Source organism: Sturnira hondurensis, unplaced genomic scaffold (genome assembly GCF_014824575.4).
Source record: "Sturnira hondurensis isolate 20B ecotype Veracruz unplaced genomic scaffold, ASM1482457v3 Scaffold0022542, whole genome shotgun sequence".
NCBI lineage: Eukaryota > Metazoa > Chordata > Mammalia > Chiroptera > Phyllostomidae > Sturnira > Sturnira hondurensis.
In genome coordinates, this window is record NW_028095173.1 from 166,122 (window position 1) to 182,455 (window position 16,334).

General features: G+C 39.3%; 1 protein-coding gene across 2 annotated transcripts in view; it reads right to left on the reverse strand.

Annotated features, from left to right (window-relative positions):
• The window catches only part of GPAT3 (glycerol-3-phosphate acyltransferase 3), a 69,310-nt gene extending 54,013 nt beyond the window's left edge, over positions 1 to 15,297 (reverse strand). Inside the window, exons 1-2 of one of the 2 annotated variants that reach the window (XM_037035593.1) lie at positions 15,157 to 15,297; positions 7,015 to 7,081 (exon numbers count right to left, since the gene is read on the reverse strand). In XM_037035593.1, coding sequence (XP_036891488.1) covers positions 7,015 to 7,081; positions 15,157 to 15,297 — 208 coding nt within the window. Of the gene's footprint in view, positions 1 to 7,014; positions 7,082 to 13,037; positions 13,062 to 15,156 lie in introns of those variants that run through there. The other variant, XM_037035594.1, reaches the window with a different exon arrangement.
• Positions 15,298 to 16,334: the final 1,037 nt, after the last annotated feature.

Here is a 16,334-nt window from a genome sequence, read left to right on the forward strand (position 1 = left end):
CAAAATTGAATGCTAAGTCATGTACTTTCAGAAGTCAGAGCACCCAGGAATATACAGGTCTCTAATCCCCTTTAAAGTAAAAGTCCCTCTAAAACCGTATATTTCATTGGACTATGAGGTAAATAAAAGTTGGAGGAAGATGCCCTTGTCTAGCCTCTACCTTTCCTAAAGAACACAGGTTTCCTAAGAACCATCCAGGGTTCTCTGCTCACCCCGTTATCCATGTGTCTTACCTTGCATTCCACACTTCTCCAAACCAGCCACCAAAACCTGCAGAAATCAATTTCTGCTCTTTTAAGGGCCTATTTGTTAGAAAACTAAAATAAATTATGCTAAGGATATTGGGTACCAATAATTAATGCATTATTCTCCAACAGCAGTGGTTCACGAATGAGTGGAAGGAGGGAGGAAAGAGGAGGGTTTTTGTCCCCCTCCAGGGGACACCTGGCAATATCTGAAGACACTGTCGGTTATCACATTGGTGGTGTGCTACTATCATCTGGTAGGTAGAGGACAAGGAAACTGCCAAACATCTTACAATGCACAGACTGCTCCCCATGACAGAGAATTATTCAGCACAAAATGTCAGTACTACTGAGGTTAAGAAACAAGCTCTAAGATGTAATATATTTCTATTAACAAATTCTTTGCTCTGTAGGTTTAAGTTTAAATTCCAGTCAGTGGTCAGGCTGAATGGAGATGTAATTTTGAGTATCAATCAACCCCCAAGAATGAAACTATTTTCTCTTCATATAAAATTAGTTCCATTCGTCAGACTAAAGACTCTACCTGCATGATTACTGATATTTTATTTGGTATCTTTTAAAATTTTTATGTTTAAAGTACAAGGTTAACCAAAAAATGAATTCAACAAAGAAAAGATACCCATTGTCATATTTGCTTCAGACTTTTTATAAAGATTTTAGTTATTTATTTTTAAAGAAAGAGTAAGGGAAGGAGAAAGGGAGGGGGAGAAACATCGATCTCTCGCCTCTTGCACATCCCCAACCAGGGATCTGGCCTGTAACACAGGCATGTGCCCTAACTGGGAATCATGCCAGTGACCTTTCAGTTTACAGGATGACGACCATCCCACTGAGCTACTCCAATCGGGGCCATATATATATTTTTTTAAGATTTTGTTTATTTATCTTTAGAGGGGAAGGGAAGGAGAGAGGGAAAGAAATATCAATGTATGGTTGCCTCTCGTGCGTCCCCTACAGGAAACCGGCCTGCAACCCAGGCATGTGTCCTGACTGGGAATCGAACTGCGATGCTTTGACTCACAGGCCCACACTCAATCCACTGAGCTACACCAGCCAGGGCCCAGAGCCATATATTTTTTAAAGGAAAAAATAATACACAGTTAAAATCTACCTCCCCACCTTTTCTCCTCCTAGAAGTTAACCACTATATATTAGTATATGTCATTTTCACTTATATTTTATACTTATCTATGTGTATTCATATAAATATACAGTATCTATTTATGGTACTAAATTTTAAATTAATGTAATTATACCATATTTTCTTTTCTCTCAACATTGTTTGAGATTTGTCTTCTTCTGTTTTCTTCATGTAAATCTAATTAATTTATTTTGACAGCTGTATAAGTAAACTGGTTTACATATCAATATTCCTCCTGAAAAGTGACTCAGTTCTCCTAACTTTCACTGTTTGTATACACTTGTAACATGTCTATGTGCTGATTGTTTGGAGAGGTTCAATATCTTAGAAGAAGTGGAATTGTGGAGTTATAGTGTAATAGGCCTTTAACTTTGATACAAATTGTCAAATTGTTCTCCAAAGTGGCTGAACTAAGTTTTTGTGATATTGAATTTAAATATATAGATGACAAATCCTGTGGCTTTCAAACAAACAAGCAAAATAAACAAATCTTTGTCTTCTACAGATTTATATAAGATGTGAGGATAAAAATGTATGGTACACTTATAAATTTTTCTAGAATTACCTGCTATTAAGTAATTTTTATTCCAAGAAAAAAAACTGTAATCCATATTTTCAATAAGACAATATTAATAAATAAACATTTGTGGACCATGGCTTAATCTTAATTCAAGCAAAACAATTATAAAAAATTTTTGAAAATGTATATATGGGCTGGGTATTCTATGATATTAAGAAATGTTGTTTGTTGAAGGTATAATAGCACTGTAATTATTTTAAAGTCCCTTTTGAAAAATGCCTGCAAAACATGAAATCTTGTTTCAGCATTGAATACTTGAGCAAAAACCATGGAGTGATAGGTGAATCAAGTGTGACAAGATCTTGACAAATGTTGGCTACATGGAGCTCATTATACTACTGTGTTTTGTGGGTTTTTTTAGGACTTTACTTATTTTTAGAGACATGGGAAGGGAGGGAGAAAGAGAGAAACATTGACGTGTGAGAGAAACATCAGTTGGTTGCCTCTCACACACTCCCAACTGGGAACCTGGCCCACAACCCAGGCATGTGCCTTCACAGGGAATCAAACCATCAACCTCTTGGTTCCTAGGCCAGCACTCAATCCACTGAGTTACCCCTGCCAGGGCTTGTGTGTGTTTGAAAATTATCATCATCATCCCCATCACCAGGCATTAGACTTGCCGATAGAGACAGACTAATAATAAAAGCAGGGATAGACAACTGGCCAACAAAAAATCTCAAGCTATTACCCTTCCACATCCCATAATTGGTTTTTTTTCTCTACAAGTAGTTAGACAAGTCCCAGTATTTTAAAAGTGAGATAACCGAATTAATGCATTATATTCCATATCCTTGGAAACAGCAGATACTAATTTGTATTCAGAGAGTTTACACCAAGACAACAGTAAATTAAGTTGGCTAATTTAAACAGACTACCAAAAATAGCCTGCCTAAGACAAAATGAGTATAGAAGAATGATATTCCTCAAATGTCTATCACAAACTATTATCCCACATTTTCAGCAAATTCACTAGTTTTGTTTAATGTTGATGTAATTGATGCTGTACAAGTATCAACATTGTGAGTCAAGCCTCACAAAAAACATTCCAAAAATTAAATTAGCAGGAATGTTAGGCACCATGTTTTCTCTCTGAATAGGTATAACATCAGAAGCTTTCCCAGAGGATTTGTCCTTTGTGTGTGTTGGAGGGAGGAGGATAAGGGGGGAGCAGGAATTGGAGGGCAAGAGATACAGTACAGAAGAGGAATTTAGAATTTAGCACAGGGACTTAATTAACAGTAGGCATGCGACCCCAAATCTTAAACGTGTGCTGCCTGCAGAAGCTGGGCAACAAGAGGACCTGAGGAGGTGGCATGCATTTCCCACCACCCACAGTACTGAATCACACCAACCACACACTCCAGGGAATGCTGCCAAAATGACTAAGCCACACAATCTATTTATTTGTATTGTTTGTGACTCAGACACCCCAGCAAGGGCAAAGGAGGGGCTTTATTCCTGACTGTTGGCTTTTGGTTGGTAAGCATTCAAAATATCCTAATATCATAATGCAATTATAGTGGAATTAGTCTTGAGCATGAAAATGACATAACTGATTACATTCATTACAAGTATAATTAAAATTACTAACTGATTTCAGTTTGATAGCGTAAGTCCTGGAAATCAGTCAGCTACCCAAAGAGTGAGGCTAGTGGTGCCTGGCACTACTTACAACAGAGTAAAATGAAAGTTGCTAAAATCTCTGTCAGGCCACACCTCAGGGTCTGAAGAGATGGATTTGTCCCATGGCTAGAGCGGTGAAGGCTCAGCTAACCCAAGTAAGCAAAGGAACCTTCTCTTTGCTGTGTTAGCCCTCTAGCTTATCAGCTCTCCAGGACAAAAACTGGGGTAGAGGATAACTCTATGTTTCCTACCAAAGCTGAATGTTACCTGAAGTGGGTAAAAAGATTCATCTTCATCACTGTATTAACAATGAGGAAAAGTCACACACCTAGAAGAGGAAGGTATAACAACAGAGCTTCTTTAAGAGATCTTGCTTATGATCATATCTGAAGCTCGACGATTTAGAGAGATTTTTTGTTTCCTTTTGTTTTGTTTTAGAGAGATAGACAGAGACATCAATTTGTTGCTCCACTTATTTATACCTTCATTGGTTGATTCTTGTATGTGTCCTGACTGGGGATCAAACCCACAACCTTAACATATTGAGAAAAGGCTCTAACCAACTGATCTACCCAGCCAGGGCTAGAAAGCTTTTTCAATAGAAGACAGAGTAGAATATGGGTAAAGACAGAAGAGAATTATTTAATCATAAAAATGATATTTCCCTAGGTTTCCCTTTGGGTAAAGGGATATTTCCCTTTGGATATTTCCCAGTTGGCTTGCTCAATAAAAGAACAAAAGAAATATGCAAGAGAGGGAGACTTGAAGTGTCTCCAAAAATGAGCTTCACCAAGTTATAAAGAGAAGCAGAAGGAATTTGTTGGTATAGAAAATAAATATAACTGTGTTCCCTGTTTAGCTAATCTCTTCCTCTCAGTTCCACAAAACTATCATTGGCACTGTATCATTTAGATAGACATCTCAAAATCGCTTCCTCACTCCTGGTAGCCTTGGCCTACCTGTGACCCTGGCCTAAACTTTGACTGGCTCACCTCAGCCTTGTGTTGTTGCTGGCTGCAGTACAGAGACATGATGCTCCAAAGTCAGAAGATTGCACCAGCCAGACACAGAGTGCTCAGTGTATTTCGTCACCCTCTGCCAAACATCTAGGATTGAAATACCACCTCTCCACTGACTCCAAACACCAGCATGTACGAACAGGGCACCCACCCTGGAACAGGGCTACCTAAGCAGGAGGATGGGAGCAAAGGTGCATACCATGCACAGTTGTGGGATTAAGGGAGATAAAAGCAGCACATGTAGGAACCTAAATTAGATCTCACATTGTCTTCTGCTTATGCACCTACTTTGGCATTTATCACAGCGGTCTGTTGGAAGCCTGTCTCCCTATAGGAACCACGTCTTAGTCACCTTTGGATTCCCCAAATAATCCTGTAAGGATCCCCTTAGGGGTAGAAAATGTCCAATAACTACCACTCTTTCAGTTCCGCTCCCACTCTTTCCAGAGGTATCACTGGAAAGACAAAAACCAAAAATAGAAAAGGCAAGCACGTGACAAAAAAAACCCCAACATGTGAAAATATTCACTTCCATATAGGCTAAAAAAACTAAACCAATGTTACTGGCTATGCTCACCTAGTGATTTTTTAAATCTTCTTAACCTGTCAAACTGAAACACCTCATGGCCTTTTAAATTCATAACCCAAGACACATACCACCACCACCACCAGCACCCCTACCTATAGTGCCCCCCAAAATGGTCACTTCAAGATCAATGAAACTCAAATTCTCACCAAGTGCAACAGAAAAACAGCAATAAAGTTTGTTCTCTCCTTGAAACATGTGGTACACATTAAAAAAATACACCCAACCCAGAAAAACAAAAAATTAGTAGATCTGCTATATCTGAGAGAAAGGTATCTGGCAGTAATAAGAGGATATCTAATCTTCATAGAAATGTTTTTAGTGATAATACTTTGGTGTTTAAGTAAACACCATGGAAACTCCACCAGTTGCTTCAATCATTGAACATAATAATGAATTATACAAAAATGCACAGATGTTTTCACTCAAATGTTATTTTTTAAATATGCTACAATATAAAATTTCTACAATTCCTCTTAGACAAGCCTCCAGAAAATAAACTTCTTCTAGTGAAGTGTTTAAAACATTTTGACCTCTCCCAAATTATATGGGCACAAAATTGTGCCAGCAATTATTTTTGAAAACTGTATATAGACTTAATCTTTTAATTAAATCTAGTAATTCATTTCTTCCTAATGTTATAGCCACTACTCCTATAGCATTGTAGTTCCCTACAAACCTGCTGCTTTAAACAATTCTTAAAATTTTTTCAAAAGGGAATTTGGGGGACAAAAGCAAAGCACACAAATAGAAGCAGGGACTGGTTAAATCAATTGATTTGTTAACTCATTTCTAACAAAACTTAAACAAGTGCCATAGGCAAAATATAGCCAGAGACATTGAAATGAAGAACAAACTGATAGTAACCAGAGGGGAGCGGAGAGAGGATAACGGGATAGGGGACAAAAGGGGAAGGGTCATCTAGGAAGGTGTATGAAGGACACATGGACAAAGCTAAAGAGGGGTAGGATCGAGGGTGGGGCAAGGGGAGTGATGAGGGGTAAATGTAGACAACTGTTCTTGAACTACAATAACACAAATATTTTTAAAAGCTTAAAAAAGAAATAAAAGTTTAATATGTAAAAAAATAACTTCAGGGTGGGGCAAAAGTACGTACATTTCCTTTAAAAAAAAGAGAGAAAAATATTAAACAAGTTCCTTTTCTGCAGGATTTTTCTGACCGTTTGTTACTGTGCAACACTACTCTCTAAAAGGAAGGTGTTGTATATGATTCTCAAGCTTATTTCACAGGGAAGTTATTTTATTTCATTTATTTATGAAATAAATAAATTTATTTATTTATAAATAAGGTTTATTTATTTATTAAGGCAGCAGGTTTATTTATTTATTTATTTATTTCATGTATTAACACTTAGCTTTAGCAAGATAGAGTATTCTGAGGAACATACTTTGAGAACCACAAATTAAGATAAAGTGTTACTAAAACCTCAAAAATAGCTTTAACTCCCAGGTAGTACAGTTAGTTACCTTTTTTCTTTTTTTTTTTTTTGCCATTGACTGCATCTTTAAAACCATGAACAACCACCTTTAAATGCATGCCTTTATAAGTATACTATAAGAACACATAGGTAAATAGCAATATTACCTTCTTTATAGTAACAACTCATTCAACACTCAGGCAACTGCTATTTTGAATAGAACTATGAATAATCCGAGGCCTAAAGAATGCATTGCTCTGTGCATATTTCAAGTTCAAGTTGAATGGATGTACATGGGTTATTTTATTCATCATATTTTTGGATATTTTAACCATTATGATGAAGGGAAAGACTCACCAACAGAAGCTGAGTTTTTAAGAACCGACTCCTTTGGAGCTCCTTTTTCAATTCGTAGTGTGGCCCACTGTTTAAAAACAAGATGTATTAATTTAAACTCTTCTATAGCCACAGTGTAGCACACTTAAACCATGCTTATTTGGAAGCGAAATTAAACATCAAGCCCTGGTGCTACTTGACTTAAAGAGATCCCCGATGTAGCACTATTCCAAGTCCCAGGTATACTCTCATTTTAGTTACTGATAATGCCCTCATAATAGCAAGGAAAAGATCACACTTAGCCATTTAAACCCCTCACCCACACCTGGTACCCCAACAAATTACTCCTTGAAAAGGTCGAGAAGCATGTTGGGCAAGAGCAAACATTATGGCATCAAGACTATCTGAGTTTAAAATTACTTAATCACTTTAGGCCTCAGTTTCCTCATCAGTGAAGTGAGGATATTTCCTATCCATAGGGTTTGCTATGAGGATTAAATGGGATTGACACATGTAAAAACCCAGGGCCCAAAGAACAATTATTCTTTTTATAGCAGATTAGGCATTCAAGGGTAAAACACACTCAAAGAGGCTTAAATGCCTGCATCAACAATAAGCTTGAAAAAGGAGACAGGGTGAGAGATGAAAAGCTGAAGGGAATCAGTGAAGTCGATAATTAAAGAAATCATCTGCAAATGGTCACATTTTAAGATGCACAGGGAAAGCGTTATGTTTATAAGGAACCACAGGTTTGAAAGAAGCTAAGAGGAGGAAAAATCAACCTCCATATTGTTTTGTATGTACATAGGAATGTAAAGAAATATTTCAAGATGTGACACCATTTTTTTCTTTACACTTTTTTAATGCATTTTCAAAATTATCTACTGTTTACATCATAGTTCAATAACTATAAATTAACTTTGTTGACAGCATTTCAGAAAATCCCAATGGCTATTTTTCTAGTTTAGAAAAGAAGCCATTAAAATATTTAGATGATTACAATTTTAGAAGCTAAGCCTGACTAAATTGACTGATTTGGGGTGGGGATGAGGGGAAGAGCAACATAAGAGGTAAAACACATTGTAATAATTATAATTAGAACTTAAGAGCCCTTGAAGGACAAAAATAATTCATTAAATATATCAAGACAAAAATCTCAATTATTGCTAGGCTCAGGGGTATTAAACAGAGGGATAAAAATAACAATTTCAAATAAATAATAAAATAAACTGGTAGAGAATAAAGGACCTAAAACACATACATGAAGGTCAAAGAGTAAGGCATGATCCGACTACACCAGGACCCCTGCACGACATTCCAAACAGGCAAGTAGGAACATGACATTTGTGCTTAGAGAAGAGCCTATAAATAGAGGCCTAATCTTCCCGACTTCAAGTGCCAAATCACAAATGATAATAAAACTCAGTCTTAATTTGGTGGCTTCTTTTTTCTTTTCTTTAATGACTTAAACTCCAGATTTCCCATGTTTTCTCAATAGAGATCAAGGTTTATTTCTACAGTTTTTCTTTCAATTTGTTATTTTATTTATTGGTTTTTAGAGAAAGAGAGAAAAACATGGATTTGTTGTTCTACTTATTTACCCAGTGATTGGCTGATTCCTGTGTGTGCCCTGAACAAAGATCAAACCTACGACCTTGGTGCACAGGGACAACACTCTAACCAATTGAGCTACTCAGCCAGGGCTTTATAATTTTTTAATTTAAAGCTTTGGTACTTACATCATTTACAAGTAGACCAAAAATATGATTAAAATAAAATCTTATAAACAAGCACTATTAATTTTGGAGCTCACTATTTTTATTAAAGGCATCTGATTGTGCATTTTATATAACAGTAATTACTGTTAAGTAGGACAATTGTTTCATCCTCATAATGGAAAATATTGATATTTTGTAGTTGTTATGGGTTAAATTTTACCTCCCCCACCAAAAACATATGTTGAAGGTTTAACTCCCAGTACATCAAAATCTAACTTTATTTGGAGATATGACCTTTAAAAAGGTGAACCTATTACAGTGAGGTCTTTAGGGTGAACCCCAATACAATCTGCTCAGTGCCATTACAAGAGAAAGAAATTGGGTGAACAAAGAGACACTAGGGATGTACACACAGAGGAAAGGCCATGTGAGGAGACGGCAAAAAGACAGCCATCTGCAAGACAAGGAGAGAAGCCTCAGGAGAAACCAACCTGCCACCACTTCCATTTTGAATGTCAACCTCCAGAACTATGAGGAAATAAATTTCTGTTTAAACCAACCAGTCCAAGGTACTTTGTTATGGCAGCCCAAGCAAACTACACAGGGGCATCGCTCACTGTTGATAAATTCTCTCTCTAAATCTCCATTCCCCAATCTATCAATGGTAGTGATAATAAGCCTATCTCAGAGATTAGTTGTAGAATTAAGTTAAATGAAAATCATGGTGCCTTGCTAGTTTTTCTTTATTATTACTTTCTGTCATAATTAGCCATGGCTTCTAGCACATTTACTATTCCAACATCATGTATAGTAACTGAGTATTATAATAAGAGGTGTCATAATCATCTGAGAATTATTTATATGCCATTAAAAAAGTGGAAAAACATGATGGACAGAAAAGAGGGTAAAGAGAAAGAATACTACTTAAAGTAAATGGCAGGAATTTTCTGCTCTGAGTATGTATGCTAACCCATTAAAAATTTGAAGGTAGGTTATATTTTAGCCACATAGAAGAAGAAGAAAACCATAGAGTTTTGGAATTCAAACTCCACCAAGAGTGAGCATCTACTATGCATCAACTGCTTTCATTCACCTTTCCTCATTGAATCTGCACAGTAACTCTAGGAGGCATATTCTTCTATACAAATGTCGAAACTGAGGTTGAGGTGGTAGGTGACCACCTCAACTTATTCATGCTTCCATCTTATTCCTTGAAAGTGGAGGAAAAAGTTAGTCTATTAACATTTATTATCTGATTAGGTAATTTAATAGCATTCCCCTACTTTCTTTTCCATAAATCCTATATTCTCTTCACATTCTTTATTTCCCTACAATCTTAGGCCAATGAATAGCAATCCTTCACTACCCTCACCCCTATCATACAATTACCTTTCATGGTTGAAAATGCCATTTTTCTATTTTTTTCTTTAATACTCACTGGAAGATATATTCATTAATTTTATTATTTTAGATTTGTTTATATTTACCTTTAGAGAAAGAGGAAGACAAACATCAATGTGAGAGAGAAGCATCGATTGATAGCCTCTCCCTCATGTCCCAAGCAGGTGCTGAACCCGCAGACCAGGCATGTGCTCTGACCAGGTTTATATAATCAGCAACTTTTCACTTTGCTGGACAATATCCAGGTAACTGAGCCATACCAGTCAAAACTGTCTATTGAGTTTAGAGAGAGGATGAGTGAAAGAGAGAAAGAAAAACTTCAGACTTCTGGCCAAGATGAAGGCCTAAGTAGATACACTGTGCCTCCTCACACAACCAAAAGAAGAACGACAAATTTAAAAACAAAAAATAAACAGAACTGCCAGAAAATAGAACTGTATGGAAGGCTGACAACCAAGGAATTAAAAGAGAAACATTCATAAAGACTGGTAGCAGGGCCATAGATGGGAAGACAGGGCAGAGAGGACTCCTAGCAAGGCAGTGGCTGGAGGACCAGACCAGGCGGTCCCACATTTGCATGCAGATAAACCAGGAGAACAACTGGGGAGCAAAACAGACCATACAACCCAGAGTTCAAAAGAAGGGAAATAAAGCCTCAAAGCCTCTGGTGGTAAAAATCTGTGGGGGTTGCAGCAGGGGGAGAAACTCCCAACCTCACAGGAGAGTTTACTGGAGAGACCCACAGGGTCCTAGAACATACACAAAACCACCCACCTGGGAATCATTACCAGAAGGGTTCAATTTGCTTGTGGGTAGCAGGGAAAGCGACTGAAAGCCTGCTGAGAGCTGAGCAAGAAGCATTGCTCCCTCTTGGACTTCTCCTCCACATACAAAGCCATGAGGTATCAATGTACGCTGCCCCGCCCTGCTGAACACCTAAGGCTCTGCTTCCTACAGTGTAACAGCTGCACAAGAGAAAAAAAAAAAATACAGCCCTAATGAAAGAACAGATCAAAGCTCCAAAAATAGAACTAAGAGATAAAGAGAGAGGCAACCTATCAGATGCACAGTTCAAAACACTGGTAATCAGGATGCTCACAGAATTGACTGAGCTCAGTCACAAAACAGAGGAAAAAGTGAAGGCTATGCAAAGTAAAATCAAAAGAAGTGTACAGGGAACCAACAGTGAAGGGAAGGAAATCAGGACTCAAATCAGTGATATGGAGCAAAAGGAAGAAATAAACATTCAACTAGAATAGAATGAAGAAACAAGAACTCAAAAAATGAGGAGAGGCTTAGAAACCTCCAGGACAACTGTAAACATTCCAACATCTGAATCATAGGTGTGCCAGAAAGAGAAGAGGAAGAGCAAGAAATTGAAAACTTATTGAACAAATAAGGAAGGAGAATTTCCCCAATTTGGCAAAGGAAACAGACTTCCAGGAAGTCCAAGAAGCTCAGACAGTACCAAAGAAGTTGGACCCAAGGAGGAACACACCAAGGCACATCATAATTACATCACCCAAGATTAAAATGAGAATTCTAGAAGCAGCAAGAGAAAAGGAGACAGTTACCTACAAAGGAGTTCCCATCAGACTGTCAGCTGATTTCTCAAGAGAATTTACAGGCAAGAAGGGACTAGAAAGAAGTATTCCAAGTCATGAAAGGAAAGGACCTACATCCAAGATTACTCTATCCAGCAAAGCTTAGAATGGGAGGGCAGATGAAGCACTTCCCAGAGAAGGTCAAGTTCAAGGAGTTCATCATCACCAAGCCCTTATTATATGAGTTACAGGGACTTATCTAAGGAAAAAAAGAAGATCAAAACTATGAACAGTAAAATAACAACAAACTCACAACTATCAACAATTGAATTTAAAAAAAAACTAAGCAAACAACTAGAACAGGAACAGAATCACAGAAATGGAGATCACATGGAGGGTTATCCATGGAGAGGGGGTGGGGGAGAATGGGGGGAAAAGTACAGGGAATAAAAAGCATAAATGGTAGGTTAAAAAAATACACAGGGGAGGTTAGGAATACTATAGGAAATGGAGAAGCCAAAGAACTTATATGTACGACCCATGGACATGAACTAAGGGGGAGCAATGTGGGTGGGGGAGGTTGCAGGGAAGAGGGGAATAAAGGGGGGAAATGGAACTGTAATAGCATAATCAATAAAATATATTTTTAAAAATCACATCAAGTTTTAAAAAAAAGAAAAAAAACTTCGAGGTTAGAGACAGAAATCAGTTGCCTCCCTTATATACCCCAACCAGGGATCAAACTGGCAACCTAGGTATATGCCCTGACTGGGAATTGAACCTTTTGGTGTCGAGCAACCCAGGCAGGGTGACAACAGTATTTTCAACCTTTAATCTATACTCATCTCTAATAAAATAGAAACTTCACACATATCCTCCTAGAAATGCAGCTATATATACCCTATTGTCCAAATGGATCACTCTCTCACATGCCCTCAGCCAAAAATTTTACCTTTTATAGTTTGTATTCTTAAAATAATTTTTCCTATATAATTATAATATTCCTTAGAAACTGTTATATAGACCTCAAAAGTCACTAGTTTAGATAATCACTAAACTTCTAAGAATTAAGTCTTGTCCTCAAGTAGCTTGCTTATCAGGGGCTTATATACTCATCTGGGGATAATCAGCAATGCAAAAGGCAGCATGCAGTAGGTGCTCAATAAATATTATCTGAAACAATGAGCAGCTAAGAAAGAGTCAGAAAAGAGCATAAAGCTGGGTCAGTTACTCGACAAGTAGCAATTACCACAATCAGCTATTAAGAAGGCACCCCACATACATTTCAACATCTAGAATTTGAGTTTATGGTCATAAAAAAAGCCATCTGTTGTCAATAAAACTTAGAAAAGTAAACACATAATGTACAAAACTAAATGACCTTTTAAATGGTATGCAGTTTGTAACACAGAAAACTTGAGACATTTCAAATTCCAATCAAAAAATGTTCTTGGTCCTGGAATGCAAAAAAAAAAACCAACCAAATCAGTTGAGAACATACTAAATAGCAGGAAGGGCTGGGCCTTGAATGGAATCTACAAAAAGGCAGGGTATTTGTCCCGAACTAAAGATGTTCTAATGCTAAATACGAATGAAAATATTCTCTTTTTTTTTGGTTTTAAAAAAATTGTTTCTGAAACAGGAATAATTTATTGAAGTATAATTCATAGACAATAAATTACATATTTAAGGTGTGCAGATGATAAGTTCTGACCTATGTATGCACAAAACCATCACTAACAAAGACATTCTAGTACTAAACAATCAGTACAACTTTTAAGGGAACTATCCTTATAGTCAGGAAAAACAGTCTACTATACTAACCCCCACCTAACAGAAATGTCTTTGAAATACCTAATGCTGTTCCAGTGGAAGGATCAAAACAACTGGGTTGCCATTTTCCTTTCCTATGCCTCAGGCATGCGTCACTATGATCATAACTCTTTCCTGGTGAGCCCACTAGTTCTTCCAAACAGAAGCACTCCAGGCAGCTTCAATCCACAAGTCAGAGTTGGTTCAAAAAATGAATCCTCATCCTAATCCCATATATGCCAAGCTTCTCTCTGACCTAATAACTTAGTCTTGGCAAGGAGGGTGGTTCTTTATGCTGCCACTGTCTCTTCCAAGCTAGGTGGTGTATCTCCCATTATAATTCAAAAATTGGTGTTCTTGCCCTGGCTGGTGTGCCTCAGTGAATTGAGTGCTGGCCTGTGAACTAAAGGGTCGCTGGATAGATTCCCAATCCTGGCACATGCCTGGGTTATGGGCCAGGTTCCCGGGTGTGAAGCATGCAAAAGGCAACCAAACACTGATGTTTCTCTCCCTCTCTCCCTCCCTTCCCCTCTGGCGAAAAATAAATAAGTAAAATAGTTTTTCAAAAAGAAAATAAGGACAGAAAAACGACAACCCGAATTATAAGTTAGAGAAACAAAGATGCTAGACTCTAAATAATATTATTATTCTTTTAACAGCAGCAAACACTTATATAGCACCCAACATGTCCCAGCACCCTTCTAAGATGCCTAACATATTTTAACATACTTAAGCAACCCTATGGAAATAGGTGTATTGTTACTTTGATTTGATAGATGAGAAAAACAAGGCACAAGAAGTAGGTGATTTCCCTAAGGTCACGTATTGAGAAGCAGACATGGGATTTGAGTATCAAATCTAAGCAAATCTGTACCCAAAGTCTGTACCTAACCACTAGGCAAACACATCTTCCCCTGTGTTAGGACCTCTTCATTCAAACCAACTACTGAACTCTGAGTCTCAATTTCTTTATCTGTACAAAAGGGGGATAATAAGTGCCCCCCCTACCTTCCCAGGCTTTGGGAAACAGACGACGAGAGGGTAAACAGGGAAGCCTTTGTAATTTAAAAAATCCCAGTATAAGAGGGAGCTGCAGTTGTTCCCCACCCCCACCAGGCCCACCTAACGCCTTTGCAGAATTTGGAAAGAAGAGTATAAGGAGAGTTGAGGTCAAAGAAGACACATTTCCCATGATAATTCAAGAGCTATCGATTAGATAAAATTCCTATGACTTCATTAAAATATAATCAGATCTTTTTTCTACCACTCAGCAATTGGTTTCTTATCTTGAGCATAAACATGGTGACTTACTACACGAAAGGACCTCTGAAACCTGGGGCTGTAAAAACTTCGGTGAGATGACAGTTGCACTGCTTGATGGACATAAAGAAATCCAATGATATAAAGGGGAGCCACACAGTTAATCCAATTAGTAAAAATGATAACAGAACAAGGAGTGGGGTAGTTGTGCCTTCAAGAAGAGAAATGGGATGGTCCAGTGGTCTCGGCCTGGATTTCTCCAGCTCTGCAGAAGCTGTCTTCACTATAGAGCAGAGGGTAAGTCGAAACGCACACCCCTGCGGACCACTGACCTTCAGAACTTGGTCCCCTCTCAACTATCCTGGGCCCGCACCACCCTGAGTTCTCTCTTAAGTCCTCTGAGGTGCGGGGACACCGTGGGCACTCACCTCTAAAGTTTTCACTAGAATCTTCATGTAGATTTCGGAGATCCCCAAAGACACCCCGAAGGCCGAAGGCAAGAGGATGAAAACGAGCACCAGCGTCAGCCAGGTGTAAAGGATCGTCCCGGCCAGCTCTGCGCTCTCCATGGCTCGGAGCACCCTTTCGGAAGGGGTCCCGGAGGAGATCCGAGTGTGAAGGCTGTCCCTGTCCCCAGGCAGTTGTACAGGAGCTCGCTCCAGGAGCAGAGGCGGAGTCTGGCCTGGAAAATCAGCGCTGCTGCCTCCCAGCACTCACTTGGGGGGGGGGGGGGCGGGGGAGGCAGGGAGGGAGAGAGAGAGAGAGGTGGGTAGAGAGAGGAAGGAAAAACTTTCAGAACGTCTGCAATTTCCTTCCTTCCTTTCTTTTTGGGGTCCTCCTCGTGCACGCAGATTAACTCACCGCTGGAGGCCCAGACCAGCGCTGGAGCCACCGCAGCGCACGCAGAGCTGGTAGCACTGACCAGAAGCGAAATAGGGTGACACCACAGCGCCCAGGAACTCGCCCCACCCTGTGTCTGATTCCCTCTGGGTGGCAGTCGTGACAACTCAGCGGGTGACTCACAGAGGCCCTTCGGAAGTAAGGATCCCTGCAAACTCACTGCAGCACAACACACCGGTCGCTGGCTGAACTGGCGTCAGGCCCAGAGCTGTACTGGTGGCGAGCGGCCTGGCCCGCAGCAGCGAGCCGCCCTATTTCTGCGCGCCGCCCTCGCCCCACCTCCTCCGCCAACCAACCCTGAACAACCTAGGCGGACAAGCTCCGAGAATGCCGCAACCTCCAGGGCGACCTCCCGTGTCGCCTCGCCCCGCCCCGCCTCCCCCAGCAGTCTCAGCAAGTCTCTAAGGGAGCAGAATCATCTACAAAATGTTAGCATTTTCTTCAACCCCTAAAATGAACAATTGACGCTTGAGAAGGTCTTGTTTGTGTGGGTGTAAAACAACTTCTTACCAGGACTTTCAGGGAAAGGGAAATGCACAGGGCGCCGCCCAGCTACATTTACGCCTCTCCCAGTTCTACCACATCTTCGCCTCCCTTCTCAGCGGAACTGAGCTTATCAGAGCGGTGTGGAAAGCTCTATCCATGAGTTGCCTACTCCTCTCAGCCGCTGTCTTCCAGGCACAGAAATCTTTCAGCTGGGGGTTGC